Source organism: Notothenia rossii, assembly GCF_949606895.1.
Source record: "Notothenia rossii genome assembly, chromosome: 5".
Lineage (NCBI taxonomy): Eukaryota > Metazoa > Chordata > Actinopteri > Perciformes > Nototheniidae > Notothenia > Notothenia rossii.
In genome coordinates this window covers 90,127,286-90,144,922 of record NC_136903.1, presented here as the reverse complement: position 1 = coordinate 90,144,922, position 17,637 = coordinate 90,127,286, and the positions used below count along the sequence as shown (strand labels likewise).

The window sequence follows — 17,637 nt, the reverse complement described above, 5'->3', positions numbered from 1 at the left end:
CATTTGGATATGTCTTTTGCCGGGTAAACAAAATGCCCAAAAATATATTTATAAAAAAGTGTTCCTTCAGAACTCATTTCTGTAGCTTTTAATGCTTGCCATCCAGTCGTTACTTTCTGGGGATATTCACACCAGTATATACAATTCTGTCCAATAGTTGCACACCTAGTTAAGTCAGAAGTAGCTGCAGACAGACAAACATAGATAATTGACTGTATTTATACAGTCATATAAATGTGTATGCATTTACCTAAAGGTTAGTTTCTCACCTTCCACCTCCAGTTGTATTTTCCTTAGAGCAGCTCGGTATCTTTTTCTTGATTCCTCTCCACACCAGTAGACTCCAGTGTGCTGAGTGGACACATTACTGATGGACACAGTGAAGCCACTCTCTATTTCTGTGACACTGAACATCCCGTTTGACATCAGAGCAGATTTTGTTGATAACATATCCTCACTGTTCACTTTGCAGAAAAACTTGAATCTGGAATCGTCCTTTTTTCTTATGCGGATGGTGGTTTTATCTTTTCTGTTTGAATTAATGGTTCCTGGCAGCCTTTATCTGCAAATAAAAAAGGAAAGTAGAATGTGAAATACGTCTATTAATGTGTGCTTCATAGCAAACTGATTTCCATTTTGTCTGACTCGATTTGCAGTTGATGATTTTTTGTTTGCATGCATTATACACAGTTTGTTGAGGGTGTGGTTTAAGGTGTTTCTCAATGTCGAGGACGCTTCCTTGGTAGGACATTTCCCTCCGAGTCAGGTCTTTCAGAGGCTGGGCAAGAATCCTTCCTTTCATTCGGAGAACGAAGAATGGGACAGGCTAGCAAGTGTGCAGGTGTGCGTCATATGAGAGGCCCCGCCTTACATTTTCCGCCAAAGATTTTGGAAATTGGTCCGTGCGCAAAGCATTGTGGGGATTTTAAGACTGCGGAGGATCCTCTGGAGGATCCTTCCTCAACATTGAGAAACACCCACAGAGTGCTTCCAGAAAGGACAAGAGAGATTAAGATTTATGCTTTAAGATTAAGCATTTCTAACATAATCTCAATTCCACTTCTTCGTTGTCTTCACTATTATGTTTTTTCTCATTTCTAAATTTCAACTTGTACTTCACGAAATGTTCTTGTTGAATATATTTTATTTTTTGTATCTTCTTCCTTAACACACATCCTTCTTAGTGCTTATTATGATGATACAATACATACACTTTTTTTTTACACAAATGTGTGGGTATTTACAGGTGAATTTAACCTATCCTCCTGTCTCCTCACAACTGGCCTCTCTTAAAAGGATTCCCCTTATGGTAACCTGAAGTGTTACTAACAAACATTAGGTCTTTTTTTATCATTTAAATATTTATTTTACATCTGCAAGGAATTTACAGCCAACGCTCCTGAAGACATTGCTGAAAGAAACACTATTCGTCAGTGTTCCCGTTGTCTCCTAACAGATACTCAAACCTGTAGACCATCTATCATTCTCATTATTAGACCCTCCAGAAAAACGCGGGCAAAAATCCTTGATTATGCGATTAAACATGCAGGGTTTTTATGTGATTTTATGCGGTGAAATTGCGGGAAGTTGCGAAATATGCGGAAAGTTGCAAAATATGCTAAATATATTTTTTGAAATATTGGGCTGTCTTATTTATTCTCTCTTACACACAACCTGCCACTAATGTTAAAACCCTTTACTATTCAATTAAACATATTCAATGTTTATTTATTGTAAAAGCAATTGGGCTATTTTAATCATACTCTCACACACACACACACACACACACACACACACACACACACACACACACACACACACACACACACACACACACACACTTCTCCGCCTCATTCTGTTTTCATTTACTTGTTCGTTATCCGACCAGCTTCAATCTTGTAGGCTTCTGACCTCGTTTCTTGTAGCCCTCGAAAGGGTTTTGGAGGTTGATGCCTCGAATGAATCAAAGTGGGTTGTCACCGTGGATTTTCTCTTATGCTCCAACACACAGTTGCACGGGGTGCAGAATAGTTTCCCCCCACTTTCGTGCAAGACATCGGGGTACTGCTTTGCCCGGTCTTTAGCAGAAATGTTCGTCGGTAAATGAGATGGACTCGATGTTTTCATCTTGGTGTTTTCTCTCTCGTGTGAGTTCCACACGTTCACTCTACAGCAGAGATCACCAACTACATTTGTCCAAAGGCCAAAATGTCTCCAATAGACACTATCACGGGCCAGCAATTTTTATATAGCCCAGAAGGGGGGGGGGGGGGGGGAGCACGCTATGGTACTGCGGACCGCATAAAGCTTAGCAGACTCTTCACGCTAACGAAGGATCACTTCTAGGCAGGGTTGGGAGGGTTACTTTGAAAATGTAATCAGTTACTGAATACTGAATACATGCTCTGAAAGTAATCAGAATACAGTTACGTGTCAGATTACTTTTAGAATACTTTTGGCATACTTTCTTTTTCCATAACAGATGGGTACAGGACTGTCTCAGAAAATTAGAATATTGTGATAAAGTTCTTTATTTTCTGTAATGCAATTAAAAAAACAAAAATGTCATACATTCTGGATTCATTACAAATCAACTGAAATATTGCAAGCCTTTTATTATTTTAATATTGCTGATTATGGCATACAGCTTAAGAAAACTCAAAAATCCTATCTCAAAAAATTAGAATAGTTCCTCAGACCAAGTAAAAAAAAAAGATTTATAACAGCAAAACACAATCAAACATTTGAAAATGTCCATTAATGCACTCAGTACTTGGTTGGGAATCCTTTTGCACGGATTACTGCATCAATGCGGCGTGGCATGGAGGCAATCAGCCTGTGGCATTGCTGAGGTGTTATGGATGCCCAGGATGCTTCAATAGCGGCCTTTAGCTCATTAGCATTGTTGGGTCTGGTGTCATTCAGCTTCTTCTTCACAATACCCCACATATTCTCTATGGGGTTCAGGTCAGGGGAATTTGCAGGCCAATCGAGGACAGTAATGCCATGGTCAGTACACCAGTTACTGGTGGTTTTGGCACTGTGGGCAGGTGCCAGATCATGCTGGAAAATGAATTCCTCATCTCCATAGAGCTTTTCAGGAGACGGAAGCATGTAGTGCTCTAAAATCTCTTGGTACACAGCTGCATTTACTCTGGGCTTGATGAAACACAGTGGACCAACACCAGCAGCTGACATGGCTCCCCAAACCATCGCTGACTGTGGGAACTTCACACTGGATTTCAAGCAACTTGGATTTTGCTCCTCTCCAGCCTTTCTCCAGACTCTGGCGCCTTGACTTCCAAATGAAATACAAAACTTGCTTTCGTCTGAAAAGAGGACTTTGGACCACTGTGCAACTGTCCAGTGCTTCTTTTCCTTAGCATAAGTCAGACGCCTCTTCTGTTGTCTTGAGTTCAGAAGTGGCTTGACCATGGGAATACGGCTATTGTAGCCCATTTCCCGGACACGTCTGTGAACAGTGACTTTTGATACCTGGACTCCAGCTTCAGTCCACTGTCTTTGAAGCTCCCCCAAATTCTGGAAGCGACTCTTCTTCACAATGCTGTTAAGGCTGCGGTCATCTCTCTTGGTTGTGCAGCGTTTCCTGCCACATTTCCCCCTTCCAACAGACTTTTTGTGGATGTGCTTTGAAACTGCACTCTGTGAACAGCTTGCTCTTTGAGAAATGTCTTTTTGTGTCTTACCCTCCTGATGGAGGGTGTCAATGACGGTCCTCTGGACAGCAGTCAGATCAGCAGTCTTCCCCATACTTGTGATTTAGTTTACTGAACCAAGCTGAGTGTTTTTCAAGGCTCAGGAAACCCTTGCAGGTGTTTCGAGTTAATTAGACGATTCAAGTGATTCGTTGAACACCCTACTAGTATACTTTTTCATGATATTCTAATATTTAGAGATAGGATATTTGAGTTTTCTTAAGCTGTATACCATAATCAGCAATATTAAAATAATAAAAGGCTTGCAATATTTCAGTTGATTTTTAATGAATCCAGAATGTATGACATTTTTGTTTTTTTAATTGCATTACAGAAAATAAAGAACTTTATCACAATATTCTAATTTTCTGAGACAGTCCTGTATGTTTTGGTGCACAGGAGACACTTATGTTACTGTTTTAATGGCTTATCAAGAACTCAAACATAACATCTTGGTGTCATTCTGGACAGCTCCCTCTCATCTGCACCCCACATAAAAAACATCACCCGGACTGCATTTTTTGTACTGTCTTAAAACCTTTCCTTGGAATATGTTATGAATTGTAAGGTGTCCTTGGGTGCTTTGAAAGGCGCCCCTAAATAGAATGAATTATCATTATTATTTATTATCTGAAACAATGTAATAACTTTTAAAACTTTTTCCAGTCACTTGGCCCATGCATTCAGCAGCAGCAGGCCATTCACTTTGATTTGATCCTGTTATGAAATGTCATCATTTCGACAATAAATAAAAGCTACATAAACGTTATTTGCACATTTTATCTAACCTTTTCCACCAATAATTCCAATAAGTATTCCAAAATGTATTCACTTCAGGTTTACGAAAGTAACTGTAATCAGATTACTCGTTTTTCAAATGTGATGCCAGCTGAATACAGTTAGCCTACTTGATTTTTGTATTCTGATTACCTAATGCCGTGACATGTATTCCGTTACAACCCAACCCTGCTTCTAGGCTACTGTCCCACAGCCCCTGCCTCTCTGTTGGACTCTGTCGCAGCGGGGCAACTGCTGTGGTGCGGAGCCATGGATGTATAATAAGTGCGGAGCGCACAAAGCAGACTCTTCGCAACAAAGGATCACTTCTTCTTCAAGGCAGGGAAGGTTTCGCAGTACGCAGTCTACTGTCCCGCAGCTGCTGCCTCTCTGTTGGACTCCGGTACTGCACCTTACTCACGAGACGTTGTAAAAAAAAAAAACACTCTGCCAACGCCACAGTCACCCCCGTCGTGCGGGCCGGATGAGAATGTCTGGCGGGTCGGATGTGGCCCGCGGGCCGCCAGTTGGTGGTCACTGCTCTACGGTGTTGTTTACGTTCTGTGATGCGCGAGATGATGACGTTGCGTCGTCATCATCATCATCATCACGTCAAGACGAGTTAACTTTTTTTTCTTCTCAACTTTGGTGGAAAAATGCGGGGATTATGCGGCCTTTTGAAAAATCTGCGCCATTTTGCTGATTATGCGGTAAATTCTGTGATCGCAGCGTTTTTCTGGAGGGTCTACATTATTCCCCCACCCAAGTCTTAACATAACCATACAAAATTATTTAACATATATAACATAATCTTCATCATACAGGAGTCAGTCAGATCAGTGAAAAGTGAAAAGAGACTGTTATTAATTGTTCTCAGTTGTAAAGCAATATAACTGAGCTAAATTAAATGTAGAAATCCATGTCCATACATTTCTAAATAGTCAAATAAACAAAAACAAAACGTCACTGCCTGTGTAGTGTACAATTTTTTATGTATATGTATAGTTCTTCATACAAATTATGTATAACTATCAGTAAGCATAACTTTTTCACTGGCTGATTGTATGAACCTGAGTCTTGTAGAGACAATGTTAAAAACGTTACACTATAAAAAAATTAGCTCATTCAATTGCAGCAATCATTTTACCTGTCATCAGTGAGAGGATGAGGAGGAGAAAGCTCTGCATTTTGTTGGTTTTAGACGCTGACTTCTTCCCTGAGATCAGTTGTCTGGTCTTGGTTGGTCTCCAGTATCTGATTCTGCTCAGCTCCAATTCCTGAATTTATATCTTTCATAATATCTAACAACTCCTCGCCTCCTTAATGTTCAACGCCTACCCTATTTTCTTCCTTTTTTAAATTCTTACTCATTTCTGTAAAGAGTGAACACAATTCGTAGGAAGTCCCTTACCTTATATATCAAGTGTTTGGACATTAATGTTGAGGTCAGCAGTGTGTGTACAGTACAGTGTGTGTACAGTGTGTGCTGTAAGTAAATGCTACAACTCTTTAAGACCACCTGTTGATAAAGGTGACGCTAACAGCTCTACCAATGGCATTCAAAGTCGTCATGTCTGAAACTGCATGATACTTATGTCTCCTAGTAATTTATCTGAGAGGTTTTATTTTTACAACATTACACCCTCAGCTTGACTTAGAAAGCTATAAAAAAAAAAACGGATGTGAACCACAGGCCCATATAAGACTCAACCCAAAGCACAAGACCATATGAATCTGCTGCTTGTGGAAGAACGAAATCAGGTTCTCATGATATATCAGCATTACAACGGAAATGTTACTTATAGTTTATTCTGCAGCTTAACTACTTACATCTCTATTGCCTGTTGCATATGTCAATGTTGGTGTAGTAATTAATCTCATTGTTTCTCCCAGTAGTGTAAAGTAAACATCATTTACTAAAATAAATCATGCTGGAATGACAAAACTGAATAAAATGTACTTTGTATAAAGCCAAACAAAGCTTTATAAATACAGTACGTTTAACTTCAACAGCCCAATGTTTTTTGTTTTGGCTTGGTATTTAATATAGTCTGCAGAAATTTGAACACAAAGACATCTTTATTATCATTATTTCAAATCTGGACAAAAGAACGACCAAAAGAGAGCTTATACCTCTTTAACCATTTCAATGTAAGGCAAACCTGTGGGCTCAGTATATGAGTGCCCTCATTTTTGTGTAGCTTAACCTTTTTAATGCACCTGAAGTAAAACAGCTAACCACATTACAAAGTTACCGAAATTGCAAGCAGCCAGTCCCTGTATGTCAGCTTGTGGTTGCATCAGTTGTGTGGGTTCAGTCCAAACAGGGGAAGTTCAGTTGACGCTGTCCCACTTAACATGAGTGTCTGGTGGTAGAGGAAATGACTCAAATGTTAGATACATTGTAACTGCATTGGCGTGCAAAGGGAAAAGAGCTGGTATATATTTAAAAAGATGGTGTGGCTAAATCTGAAAAAATATACTGTTTACAGAGAAAGCACATCAAATATTTCCTTCAATGGTAATGCAACCATGTAGCACAAAAATACAAGTATACATCCGAGACAGAGGTTTAAAATGACACATTTGTCAAATATAGAGCAGACCAGTCATCGGGTTTGCAGTTAGAGGGGCCTGTTGAAAAAGATAGAGATGTAAATCAAGTGATGATAAAAGTGAATGTAACATAAAGTTAAAAAGTGATATACTGTATATATAATATTAGACAATCATACACAGACCTGTTCGCTTTGTCTTCATACTCCTCTGTTTATTCTCATACAAGGTGCCCATCCTGTCAGAAACCAACATGAATGTTGCATTATGCAGGGTTATTCTAACAGAATTAAAGCCAGTTTGAGGGATAAAGTTAAATTGAACTTTCCTTGATAATGTAGGAACTGCATTACTTTGTATTACTGTCCCTGCTGCTGTTTGCCTCAGAACACAAGTAGACTTTTGGAAATCAAAATACGGTCTGACTGTGTTCCGTTCATTAGTTATGCCTCTGCTGCCTATTTGAGTGACAAACTAACATTACTGTAGGCAGCTGTGTTTAAATGTGATTACACAAAGATTGGTTGGTTGGTATTTTAATATTGAATGTTTAATGATGTTTAATGATTAATGATAATAACGATAATAATAATGATAATATTGAGATTAATTTTAATATTTGAATGTCTCATGTTTGAACCTGAATTTTGAAGAGAAAAAGCAGCTGAAATGTGTTTTTCGAGTCTGTTTGTGTGACTGTAGTTTGATAATTTGAAGAAAAACACAGTAAATAAACGTCTTACCCGTGTAGGCCAAATATACTGCGAGCGTAAGCAGCATCACATCCAAAGAGAGAGCCAAGGCAATCTCCAACACAGAGGCCCGATCTGCACGACAACACCACAATTACATCTTAATTTAACATAATGATCATTGAGAGTATTTAGACCTTCATATATGTTTGTTAATGGATTTTACCTTCAAGCTAATTTAGTTTTTAAGCTTTAAAATACCACCATACTTTCTTACCAAAACCGTGATAAGAAACTGTAGCTGGCTGTATGGGGGACGATGCTGGTGAGGTTGTAGAGGGAACCAGTGACACTGAAAATAAACAGAACTGCAATTAATCAAATTGGACTTAAAAGGTTTTAAATGTTTTGTTGAAAAGGTAGTGACTTTAGGATGTTTGAGTGTCGTGTAACAAACATATTTGTCTTACAACAGACACATTCTGCAAAGAGAAAAGACAAACTTTACATTTTTGAAAAAAGGAGGGACAGCGTCCAAGCTTTACAAATCAGTTTTATGCAGGTCCAAAATAGAACCCAACACTAGTTTTTTAGTGAGTGAGGACCATTGAAGGGACAAATGCAATAGTGTTCTTTGCACTCTGAAAAAGTGCTTGAAAGGTACATTTTGAAAATCTATCTCGGATTGATGTAGGAAAGCGAAAAGTAAAAGAATATTGCACAGGAATTTTTGTATTGAGCTTCAGCTTCAAGTTCTTGAATGTAAAGGCCACTAATTTGTATGTAAAATCTCGCATTCCAGATTTAAGTAATCAAGAAAAACTAAGATGGAATAATAGATCTTTGAAAGGGCATTATTCAAGATAAAAACATGTCTCATTTTAAACCAAAAAGACACACTGACAGCAGCATTTTAAAAACTCACCAACAGTCATCAGAAATCTGTGGTAGAAGTATTGGCCTTGTAGAGAGTCGATGTGTTCTGCTCCACACCAGTATGTCCCGCTGTCTTCCTTTGTTACGCCTCTCACTGTTATGGTGATGTTTCTCTTCTCTGTTTCATCAATCGTGGAAAACCTCTCAGTGTTCTGGGCAGTGCTGACTACATGTTCACATATAGATGGATCTTTTCCCTTACAGATGAACTTCTTTTCTGGAGCACCCTCTGGATATTGACACCAGTATGTAACATTCTGTCCAATAGTTGGAGACCTAGTGAAGCTTGTGATAGCAGCTGGAAACAGACAGACAGCATGGACTGTATTTAACAACACAATCAGATACACCTTTATTTTTAATCTCAGATATTTAGTTTCTCACCTTTAACCTCCAGTTGTATTTTCCTGAGAGCAGCTCTGTAACGTCCTTCAGTTGATTCCACTCCACACCAGTAGACTCCAGTGTGCTGTGGGGACACATTACTGATGGACACAGTGAAGCCACTCTCTGTTTCTGTGAGAGTGAACATCCCGTTTGACCTCAGAGCAGATTTTGTTGATAAAATATCTTCACAGATTGGACCGTTCTCTTTGCAGAAAAACTTGAATCTATAATCGTCTTTGTTTCCTTCGTCACATGTGATGGTGGTTCTAGCTGTTCTGTACGCAGTTTGATTAAATGGATCCTTGCAGCCTGCAGCTACAAATAAAATATAAAGTAAAACATGCAAAATGTTGTTATGTGCTTCACTGGTACAAACAAAATACCAAGAATAAACCATTCAAAAAAATGTGAGCATTTGATTTCTGAAGTTATAGGAAATATCTGTTATGTACAATCTATAGCTTTATATGTGCCTGTAAAAACATAGTCTGTAACATTTGATATATTACATGTGCAATGTTTCCTTAGGGAAAACGTTTGACCATGTTTTTATATTTTGTTAATTAGTTAGGGTTACTCACCAAATAACCAGCCTAGTTTCACTTTCGCAGGGGAAGATTCGTTTTTTCCATATAGTTCACACATATATCTCCCAAAGTCCTCATGTGGAAGTTGGTTGATGATTACTTTGAATGTTTTATTTTCTGTATCATGGTACAGGTGAAATCTGCTTTTGTTTTCCCATACATCCTTCCTAATGCTTCCTATGATTATTTCTTCTGCCTTTAATAAATCAATTCTTTGATAATTTCCATTTGCTTCAGGGTATTTAAAGATGAATTCAACCCATCCTTCTCTGCATCCCGTCACCACATCACTGGCCTCACAACCTGTGAAGATCAGACAAAGGCAAACAGTCACATCATGTCAGAGACAAAACAATCCCAGAATTATGACCTATTTATCAACACAACCTACACTTTCTACCAGTAGATCACAAAGATAAATCAGTTAATTGCTAGCAGACTACCTGTCGGATATTTTTCGCCTGAGTTTCCAAACGTTGGAATGGACGTAGCTCAATTTATAATTTATTCGTACAATGGTTTGGGAAACACTGTCAGTTTTAATACATTTTCCATGGCAGCCGTCAGCTGCAGATAAAAATGAATGTTAAAACAATCGTAAGCAAGTCAACTACACAAACTAAGCTAACAAGGAAATACAACAAAATATAAAAAGAACAATACAAAACCCTTGGAGTATAAATTGTAAAGATCTATTTACCTTATCTATCCAATTTGTATCTGCTTGTCTAGTCATTTGTTCTTTGTCTGACTCGTTAAGCCTATTATAATTGACAATTTTGGAATTTCTTAGTGCAGACACACATTAATTGTAAAGCAGTCTAAATGCCATATATTTATTTTATAAATGCGTGTTTATGCATATTTTTTTATTATCAAATTAATTAACTAAGCAAAACAAAATGTATTACTGCACATATACAAATATCCAAATAAAGAACATTTTCTTTCAACCCAGTTTGTTGATCGTATGAACCTGAGTCTTATAGGGACAATGCTAGAAACATTACATTATTTTAGAGACAGAGCTATAACAAACATTAGCTCATTCAGTAGCAGCAATCATCTTACCTGTCATCAGTGAGAGGATGAGGAGAAGAAAGCTCTTCATTTTGTTGGATTTGGACGCCAACGTCTTGCCTGAGATCAGTTGTCTGGTGTTGGTTGGTCTCCAGTATCTGATTCTGCTCAGCAGTATTTCCTGAATGTATATCTCTCATTATATCTAACAACTCCTCACCCCCTTACTCTTCTATCCTTCCCCCTTTTACCTCCTTTCTTTGAAGTCTTAGTTATTTCTCCTCCCCCTTTATACATACATAAACAGTTCATAGCCCAGTGAATTGAAACTGCTGATAAAAGTGAAAAACAATTCTTAGAAAGTCCCTGACTCTGACCTTATATGTAAAATGTGTGGGCAGTGAGTTTTACTCAGCAGAAATGTAGCCCTGCAGTGTGTGTACAGTGTGTGCTGTGAGTAAATGCTACTACTCTTTAAGACTGTCAGGGTTGTCGAAAAATAGGACCCAAATGCAGATTGAGGAGGAAGCAGGTTTCAAAAGGAAACAAAAAGGCGAGCTTTATTTTCAAAAGCTGAAAAAACAAGAATCCATGAGCAGGTACGAGGTAAAACAAGAATCCATGAGCAGGTACGAGGTAAAACAAGAATCCATGAACAGATACGAGGTAGCATCCAAACAAAAGGTGACTGTGAACAACATGAAGGGAGACATGAACGACAAATAATGAACCAACACAGGAAGAGACAAGATTAAATACAGGGAGGGGTAATCACGAGAAGAGAAACAGCCGGGCAGGGGAGGAGAAACACAAGGGCAACAGGTGAACACAATCAGACACACCAGGGAAACTAACGACAGGGAGGAAGACAAGACACAGGGAGAACAGAATAGCAAAAATAAAACCATGACAAGACAGACCAAACTAAAACCGTGACATAAAACTAAGATCGTGACAAAGACCACCTGTTGATAAAGGTGACAGCGCTATGGTTAGCACAGAAGCTAACAGCTCCACCAACGGCTAATGTACAAATTCATCATGACTGTCTCTGCATGATACTTATGTTTCCGAGAAATGTATCTATGCGTTTCAAGTTCAAGGCTTTATTGTCATTTGCACAACAGCTACAGTGTAGATATGGCAATGAAATACTTGGGTCACAGGCTCCTCAAACAGTGCAACATATATATATAGGACATAGAACAAATAAAGCAGATAAAATAGTGCAAGAGAATGTTTTGAGATGTGCAAGTAAATACAAATAAAATTGAAATAGTGCATGAAGAGTCTATATACAAGTATAAGAGGTTTTATTTTACAACATTACGCCCTCATCTTGGCCTAGAAAGCTAAACAAAAAACGACCGGATGTGAAACATAGGCCCATATAAGACTCAACCCAAAGCACAAGACCACTTGAATCTGCTGCTGGTGGAAGAATGAAATCACGTTCTCATGATATATCAGCTTTTAAACAAATTTGTTTTACTAATGAATTAATCTGCAACTTAACTACTTACAGTTTATCTCTATTGCCTGATGATAAATCCAATGTTAGTAGTTTAAAGGCATTGTTTTTGTGTAATACATTTGCAGCTCATCATATTTTGTATTACTTTTATAATGTACAGCACCTGGGATCAGTTATTTGAGCTGGTAATGTCGGTCATGGCAATGTAAGATGATTTGGATAAAAGTGTTGGCTAAATAAAATGTAATGTAATCTAAGAGCAAATGAAAAAACAAGCAGGTGTCATTTGGATTTTTAATGATTTCAGTTCTGATTATTCTTATTTTTTATTAGGATCCCCATTAGCATGGACATTAGCTTCTTGGGGTCTGCACACACACAGTCAAACATACTTCAAAGAAAAAAACAGCTCATAATTTCATGCAATTCACAATAAAGTATGAAGTGAAAACAGACATGATCATCCTATTATAACCATTGTTTTATATAATACAACCAGTTGTACGAAGCCACAGTCCAATTATACTTTATAATACTGAAGTTGATTTTATACTATTGAATACAGTTCTTAACATCTCTTTTTCAGGGAGTCAAAACATGTCACATGCTTATTTCCTAGAAGGAAAAAAACATATTTACGAAGACATTCACACAGATGTATATCTTTATTTACAATTCCCATCATACAGATTATTGACCCTGTAAGTAATCACTTGCACTTTAATATTGTTGCTGATATATTATGATATGATTCAATAATAATTCATTTAATTTCCATTCTCAAGTCAGTTGTTATTGCTGCAATTTGAGATGTTACACTTCCAGTGTTTGCAATGCCGACACCTGCAGAAGTGATTCAAACACCGCCCAATATACTGTAATTACAATCAGCCAGCTGACCAATTACATCACTGCACCCAAAATAAAAAAGTAATTCAAATCATTTTCAGGTCCTTTCTTTACAGTTTCTAACCATAGACAATGTGGTTGATATTGTAAATCCTGTGTGTCAGGATTCAGGTCCTAACATCCTAATATCAGTGTGTAATTCCTGAAGTCTGATCTGGATCTCACTGTAAATAACATCAAAAATGAATGAGCTGAAATGATGGTCATACATGTAGTAGATATTATAATCCCCTTCCTGGTCTTTCCTCATTGCTGCTGTGTCTTGTTGACGTTAGAGTACAGAGGGTCCTCTGGAGAGTGCTGGTTCACATTAGAGTAGGTTGGTATCTCTCCGTCCTTCACAGCAGAATAATCACATGCAGAGGAGCTGGGATTGGTCATCAGTACCTCAGCAGCTTCACCAGAGCCGTTTCTAAAGTAGATGGTAGAGTAACGCTGCGAGGCAGAGGGGTTTGTGGGAAAGTTGGCAGTGGGATAAGTCGGGGTTATTGCATTCCTGAGTCTTGCGGGCACTGGGCGCATCTCTTCGTAGATATAATCCTTCCAGGAAAGAATAGAAAACGCAATTCATCCAATTCAACAATAAACACTAACCAAACAAGATGTATGATAGACATAATTCAATAATAGTTGAATAAGTGGAGACAAAGCATAGCCAGGAGTAGCTGATTTAAGATGAAATTACATTTAAAATAACAATTAGCTGTTTGAGTCGTCCCTCAGCCACAACAGCTTTATAAACGCTTTTAAAGTAACTTCAGATATGTAGATTCCGTTGTGCATATCAAATAATAACTTACGAAATAAATTCATACTTTGACTGAAAACAAGAAAACATTTTCCAGACCTGCATAACATATTTTTGACATGGATACAATATAAAACCATGAATATTGTTAATATGTATTTATTTAAAAACATTCCTAAACATACCCTTAATATATTATAAAGCGACATCAACAGTGTGTTAATGATAATTACAAATAATACTTATGATTATTTAATATTTAAAACAAAGAAGAAACTTGAGTCTGGCATTGTTGGGGTATTCGTAGTTTACCTTTTGCTCATTCTTTACATGAATATAAACATCAGTGTTGGAGCTTTAGGCTAATACTAAACAGACGGGCTATACAGTGTGGAGACGAAACCGTGTGTTGTTCTTCAATAAGGAATCTACTGGCTCAACTCCGTTTGCAGCTTAATGCTATCCTATTATTTTCTCATTTGCATCATAGAAACAAAGTGACATATGTGATTAATAAGGCTCCTACAACTAGCTTGAATGACCAAAGTACAGAGATAATTATTAATAAACTCACCTGTGTGACGTGCTGTTCTGCTGCGGCATTTCTTTTATTTTTGGAATATCCTAGCAGAAAGATAAATCAGAGAACAAAGTAAACATAAACACAGTGGACTTCCTGTCTTCCTAATTTACAAAAAGCATCTGCTGCACTATTCAGTTAAGAATTGATCATTTTGTATTTGACTATTTGAAGTAGGATTGACTGTAGACCTAAAAATCAACTTCCAGACATAACAAAAACTAAAGTCTTTAATCTACTTAGCCTTTAAGTAATCAGATGCTTACAGGATGGAGATGTTGTGACTGTGGGTCTGAGTGTATCATGTGCATGTTTAACATTTTCCAAACCGGTAGTAATGCTTACGTTTGTAGATCAGGATCAAATTGATCACAAACAGCGGCAGCAGCAGCAGCGCGGCTACACAGATGATCACAGCGATGACAATATCAGGGCCATCTGCAAACACACAACAAAGAAAATATCAAACAGGAATTTCACCGAATTAAAAAAAACAAAACGTTTTCCCGCAGCAGAAGGCTTAAGATGTCAAAAAGGCTCTTAAAACGACTAGGCAGATGCAGTAGTCTTTGAAGAAACAGGAAATGTTGGTGTAGGTTTTTACTGAAACCAAAACAAAAGTGCATTGAAGTTACACATGAAAGCTTACAAATGAATGAACAAACACATAACAAGAAAAATATCACGCAGGAATTTCACAGAAAATAGCATTATGTTATAAAAAAAGCTCTCTTACCACGACTCTCATAAAATTAAATCTGATATTATCAAATGAAAGGTTCACTCAGAATAAAAGTTGTATAGAGGAACATTTGGATATGTCTTTAACTGGGTAAACAAAAGGCAAAAGATGTATCAGAAAATATCTATATAGAATTAATTTATGTCGCTTTTAATGCTTGCCATCCAGTCGTTACTTTCTGGCGATATGCACACCTGTATATACAATTCTGTCCAATAGTTGCACACCTAGTTAAGTCAGAAGTAGCTGCAGACAGACAAACATAGATGATTGACTGTATTTATACAATCATATAAATGTGTATGTATTTACATTAAGGTCACATATTTAGTTTCTCACCTTCCACCTCCAGTTGTATTTTCCTGAGAGCAGCTCGGTAACGTCCTTCAGTTGATTCCAATCCACACCAGTAGACTCCAGCGTGCTGTGGGGACACATTACTGATGGACACAGTGAAGCCACTCTCTGTTTCTGTGAGAGTGAACATCCCGTTTGACCTCAGAGCAGATTTAGTTGATAAAATATCCTCACAGATGGAACCGTTGTCTTTGCAGAAAAACTTGAATCTGGAGTCTGGAGTGATCCCTTTCTTTTCACATGAGATGGTGGCGTTAGCTGTTCTGTACGCAGTTTGATTTAATGGTCCTTGGCAGCCTTCATCTGCAACTAAAAATAAGAAAAGTCAAACTTCTCTCTCCGTTGTGTGGGCATTATAGCAAACTGATTTCCATTTTGTCTAACTGGAAAGTTATGCAGATGACTGAGTGTGAAATCATATGTTTTAAGTTTGCATGCATTTTACTTTAGTTATTGGAAAATGTGGTTAATATTTAACACAGTAACAAAAGATAAAAGGGTCTAATAGTAAAAGATGCAGCATTACTTACGAAGGTGCATTTCAACAATTGTGTCTCTTTTGGAGTGAGATTGTTGGTCGGTATTACATTTAAACTTGTACCACCCATAGTCATCCCGTGAAATCTGTTTGATGCCCACGCTGAGACTTTTATTTTTTGCATCATGGTACACGGAAAAGCGTTCTTTGTTTTCCCACGTGTCATTTTTAGTGATTTGAATGATTTGTTTTCCAACTGAAACTACATTAATAATTCTACATGTTTCATTTGTTTCAGGGTAATCCAAGGTAAAATTAACCCATCCACCTCTGCATCCCCACACTTTAGAGGCCTCAGAGCCTGTAGAGAGAAAAGTTCACAATATGTCAGATTCTCAAACTATCTCAGGACACAATTTCAGGATTAGTGAATAGATTTTGTTGGTATAACTTTTAACTGCTATGATAAGATAACAAGACTCTTATTATAATACATTATTTCTTACTCCTTTTAATGGATTTGTAATAGGCAACTATAATGTAAGAATTTAAAAAAGTTTGCCAACTTTAAAGATGATAACAAGTAAAGGATTTCTCCCAAATAACCTCTTTGTAGTTAATACAGATTATGTTCCTGTTGTTTAGAAGCTGATATACACTGGACTACATTAGAACTTTTTTACATTTTCAGTGGCTCTATCCGGTCCATGGTGTCTGAAAATATTAAATAATAACCTGTAGCTGGTCATGCAGGCTTTGATTTGTGGATGTTTAGTAATGAGTGATATCCATCAGTTATAAACATGTATTTAACGGCCTCTTCTTACAAATGAGCAGAGACTTTATGTTGGGGGTTTGGCCGGATGTCGGACCCAAACGCAGTAAAAGTGAGGCAGAAATAGATAACCAAAAATAAACTTTTATTTACGAAAAGCTGATGTAAGAAACTGTTTAACAACAAAATCGGAACAGACAACACAACCAAAACTAAAAAACGGAATATCACAAAATCTGCTCTTAATGTATAGCTGCAGATTTACATGAAATACATCAAAGCCTTGAATGACAGGTTATTTGGAACTGATTTGTTAAATTAAATACTCATAACGAGAATCAGAAAGTCTCTGATATCAGGACTCAGACAGAAGTCATATTTTACCTGTTATGAGCGAGAGGAACAGCAGAAAGCTCCTCATTGTGATGATCTCGGATGCTGAAATCTTCAGTGAGAATATTCTCTGCACTACTTCTGTAACCTTTTTTATCTGTGCGTTGATATTGATCACAGCTGAGTTTCCTGAAATTATATGTTGGGTTAGCTCAAAAGTACCCGCCCCCCTTCTTATCTTCTTCCTCCATCTTTCTTCTCTCGTCCGTGTGTTTTTGTACTTTACAGCGTTATTACTATCAACCCCATAGCTTGTGCTCAAACAGGTTCTTGTTCCTAACTGTTAATCAATGTACCACTAGCCCAGGACTTCACGATCAAAATTAACTTGGTTCAACATTGCATTTTTTCAAAGCAATTTAAGCAACATCCGAGCATTACTGTTTATCATAATGCAAATGTAAAGTTAAACAATGTCACCAAGTAGTTTCCTGTGTTATTTTAATATTGGTTATGGTTGTTTAGGGAAGTGTTCTAGATAATGAGGTTTGATCCCTTTAGAGTTAGAAA

The 17,637-nt window shown here is 37.5% G+C and overlaps 2 protein-coding genes across 4 annotated transcripts; both read right to left on the bottom strand.

Annotated features, from left to right (window-relative positions):
- Nucleotides 1–5,599: 5,599 nt before the first annotated feature.
- LOC307041512 (polymeric immunoglobulin receptor-like) lies at nt 5,600–11,381 on the bottom strand. 3 transcript variants are annotated; one of them, XM_079684970.1, is made up of 9 exons: nt 10,723–11,381; nt 9,646–9,954; nt 9,062–9,379; nt 8,667–8,975; nt 8,019–8,093; nt 7,793–7,876; nt 7,235–7,287; nt 7,100–7,127; nt 5,600–6,859 (listed from the first exon to the last, which is right to left on the bottom strand). In XM_079684970.1, exons 1-7 carry the CDS (start codon nt 10,760–10,762, stop codon nt 7,250–7,252), a joined length of 1,173 nt encoding a protein of 390 aa, XP_079541096.1. In that variant the 5' UTR covers nt 10,763–11,381; the 3' UTR covers nt 5,600–6,859; nt 7,100–7,127; nt 7,235–7,249. The 3 variants fall into 3 exon arrangements, with proteins under 3 accessions (XP_079541096.1, XP_079541097.1, XP_079541095.1); XM_079684971.1 differs by having other exon boundaries at nt 5,601–7,127; nt 9,062–9,193; XM_079684969.1 differs by having other exon boundaries at nt 5,605–7,127.
- A 1,044-nt stretch (nt 11,382–12,425) lies between these two features.
- Nucleotides 12,426–17,607, bottom strand: LOC307041517 (uncharacterized protein). The gene is made up of 6 exons (XM_079684984.1): nt 17,119–17,607; nt 16,012–16,320; nt 15,464–15,790; nt 14,728–14,820; nt 14,377–14,426; nt 12,426–13,594 (listed from the first exon to the last, which is right to left on the bottom strand). The coding sequence occupies exons 1-6, from the start codon at nt 17,153–17,155 to the stop codon at nt 13,301–13,303; spliced, it is 1,110 nt and encodes a 369-aa protein (XP_079541110.1). The 5' UTR covers nt 17,156–17,607; the 3' UTR covers nt 12,426–13,300.
- Between the last annotated feature and the right edge of the window lie 30 nt (nt 17,608–17,637).

Bases quoted from the DNA above. Each gene is read 5' to 3' on its own strand.
- LOC307041512 (XM_079684970.1), bottom strand. From the start codon at position 10,762: ATGAAGAGCTTTCTTCTCCTCATCCTCTCACTGATGACAG. The intron at 7,877-8,018 runs GTAAGAAAGTAT...GTTGTCGTGCAG, and splicing joins AGTTTCTTATCACGGTTTTG to ATCGGGCCTCTGTGTTGGAG. The intron at 7,288-7,792 runs GTAAGACGTTTA...GGTTTCTGACAG, and splicing joins AGTATATTTGGCCTACACGG to GATGGGCACCTTGTATGAGA.
- LOC307041517 (XM_079684984.1), bottom strand. From the start codon at position 17,155: ATGAGGAGCTTTCTGCTGTTCCTCTCGCTCATAACAG. The intron at 14,821-15,463 runs GTGAGAAACTAA...GTGTGTTTGCAG, and splicing joins AATACAACTGGAGGTGGAAG to ATGGCCCTGATATTGTCATC. The intron at 13,595-14,376 runs GTGAGTTTATTA...CTTTCCTGGAAG, and splicing joins CAGAACAGCACGTCACACAG to GATTATATCTACGAAGAGAT.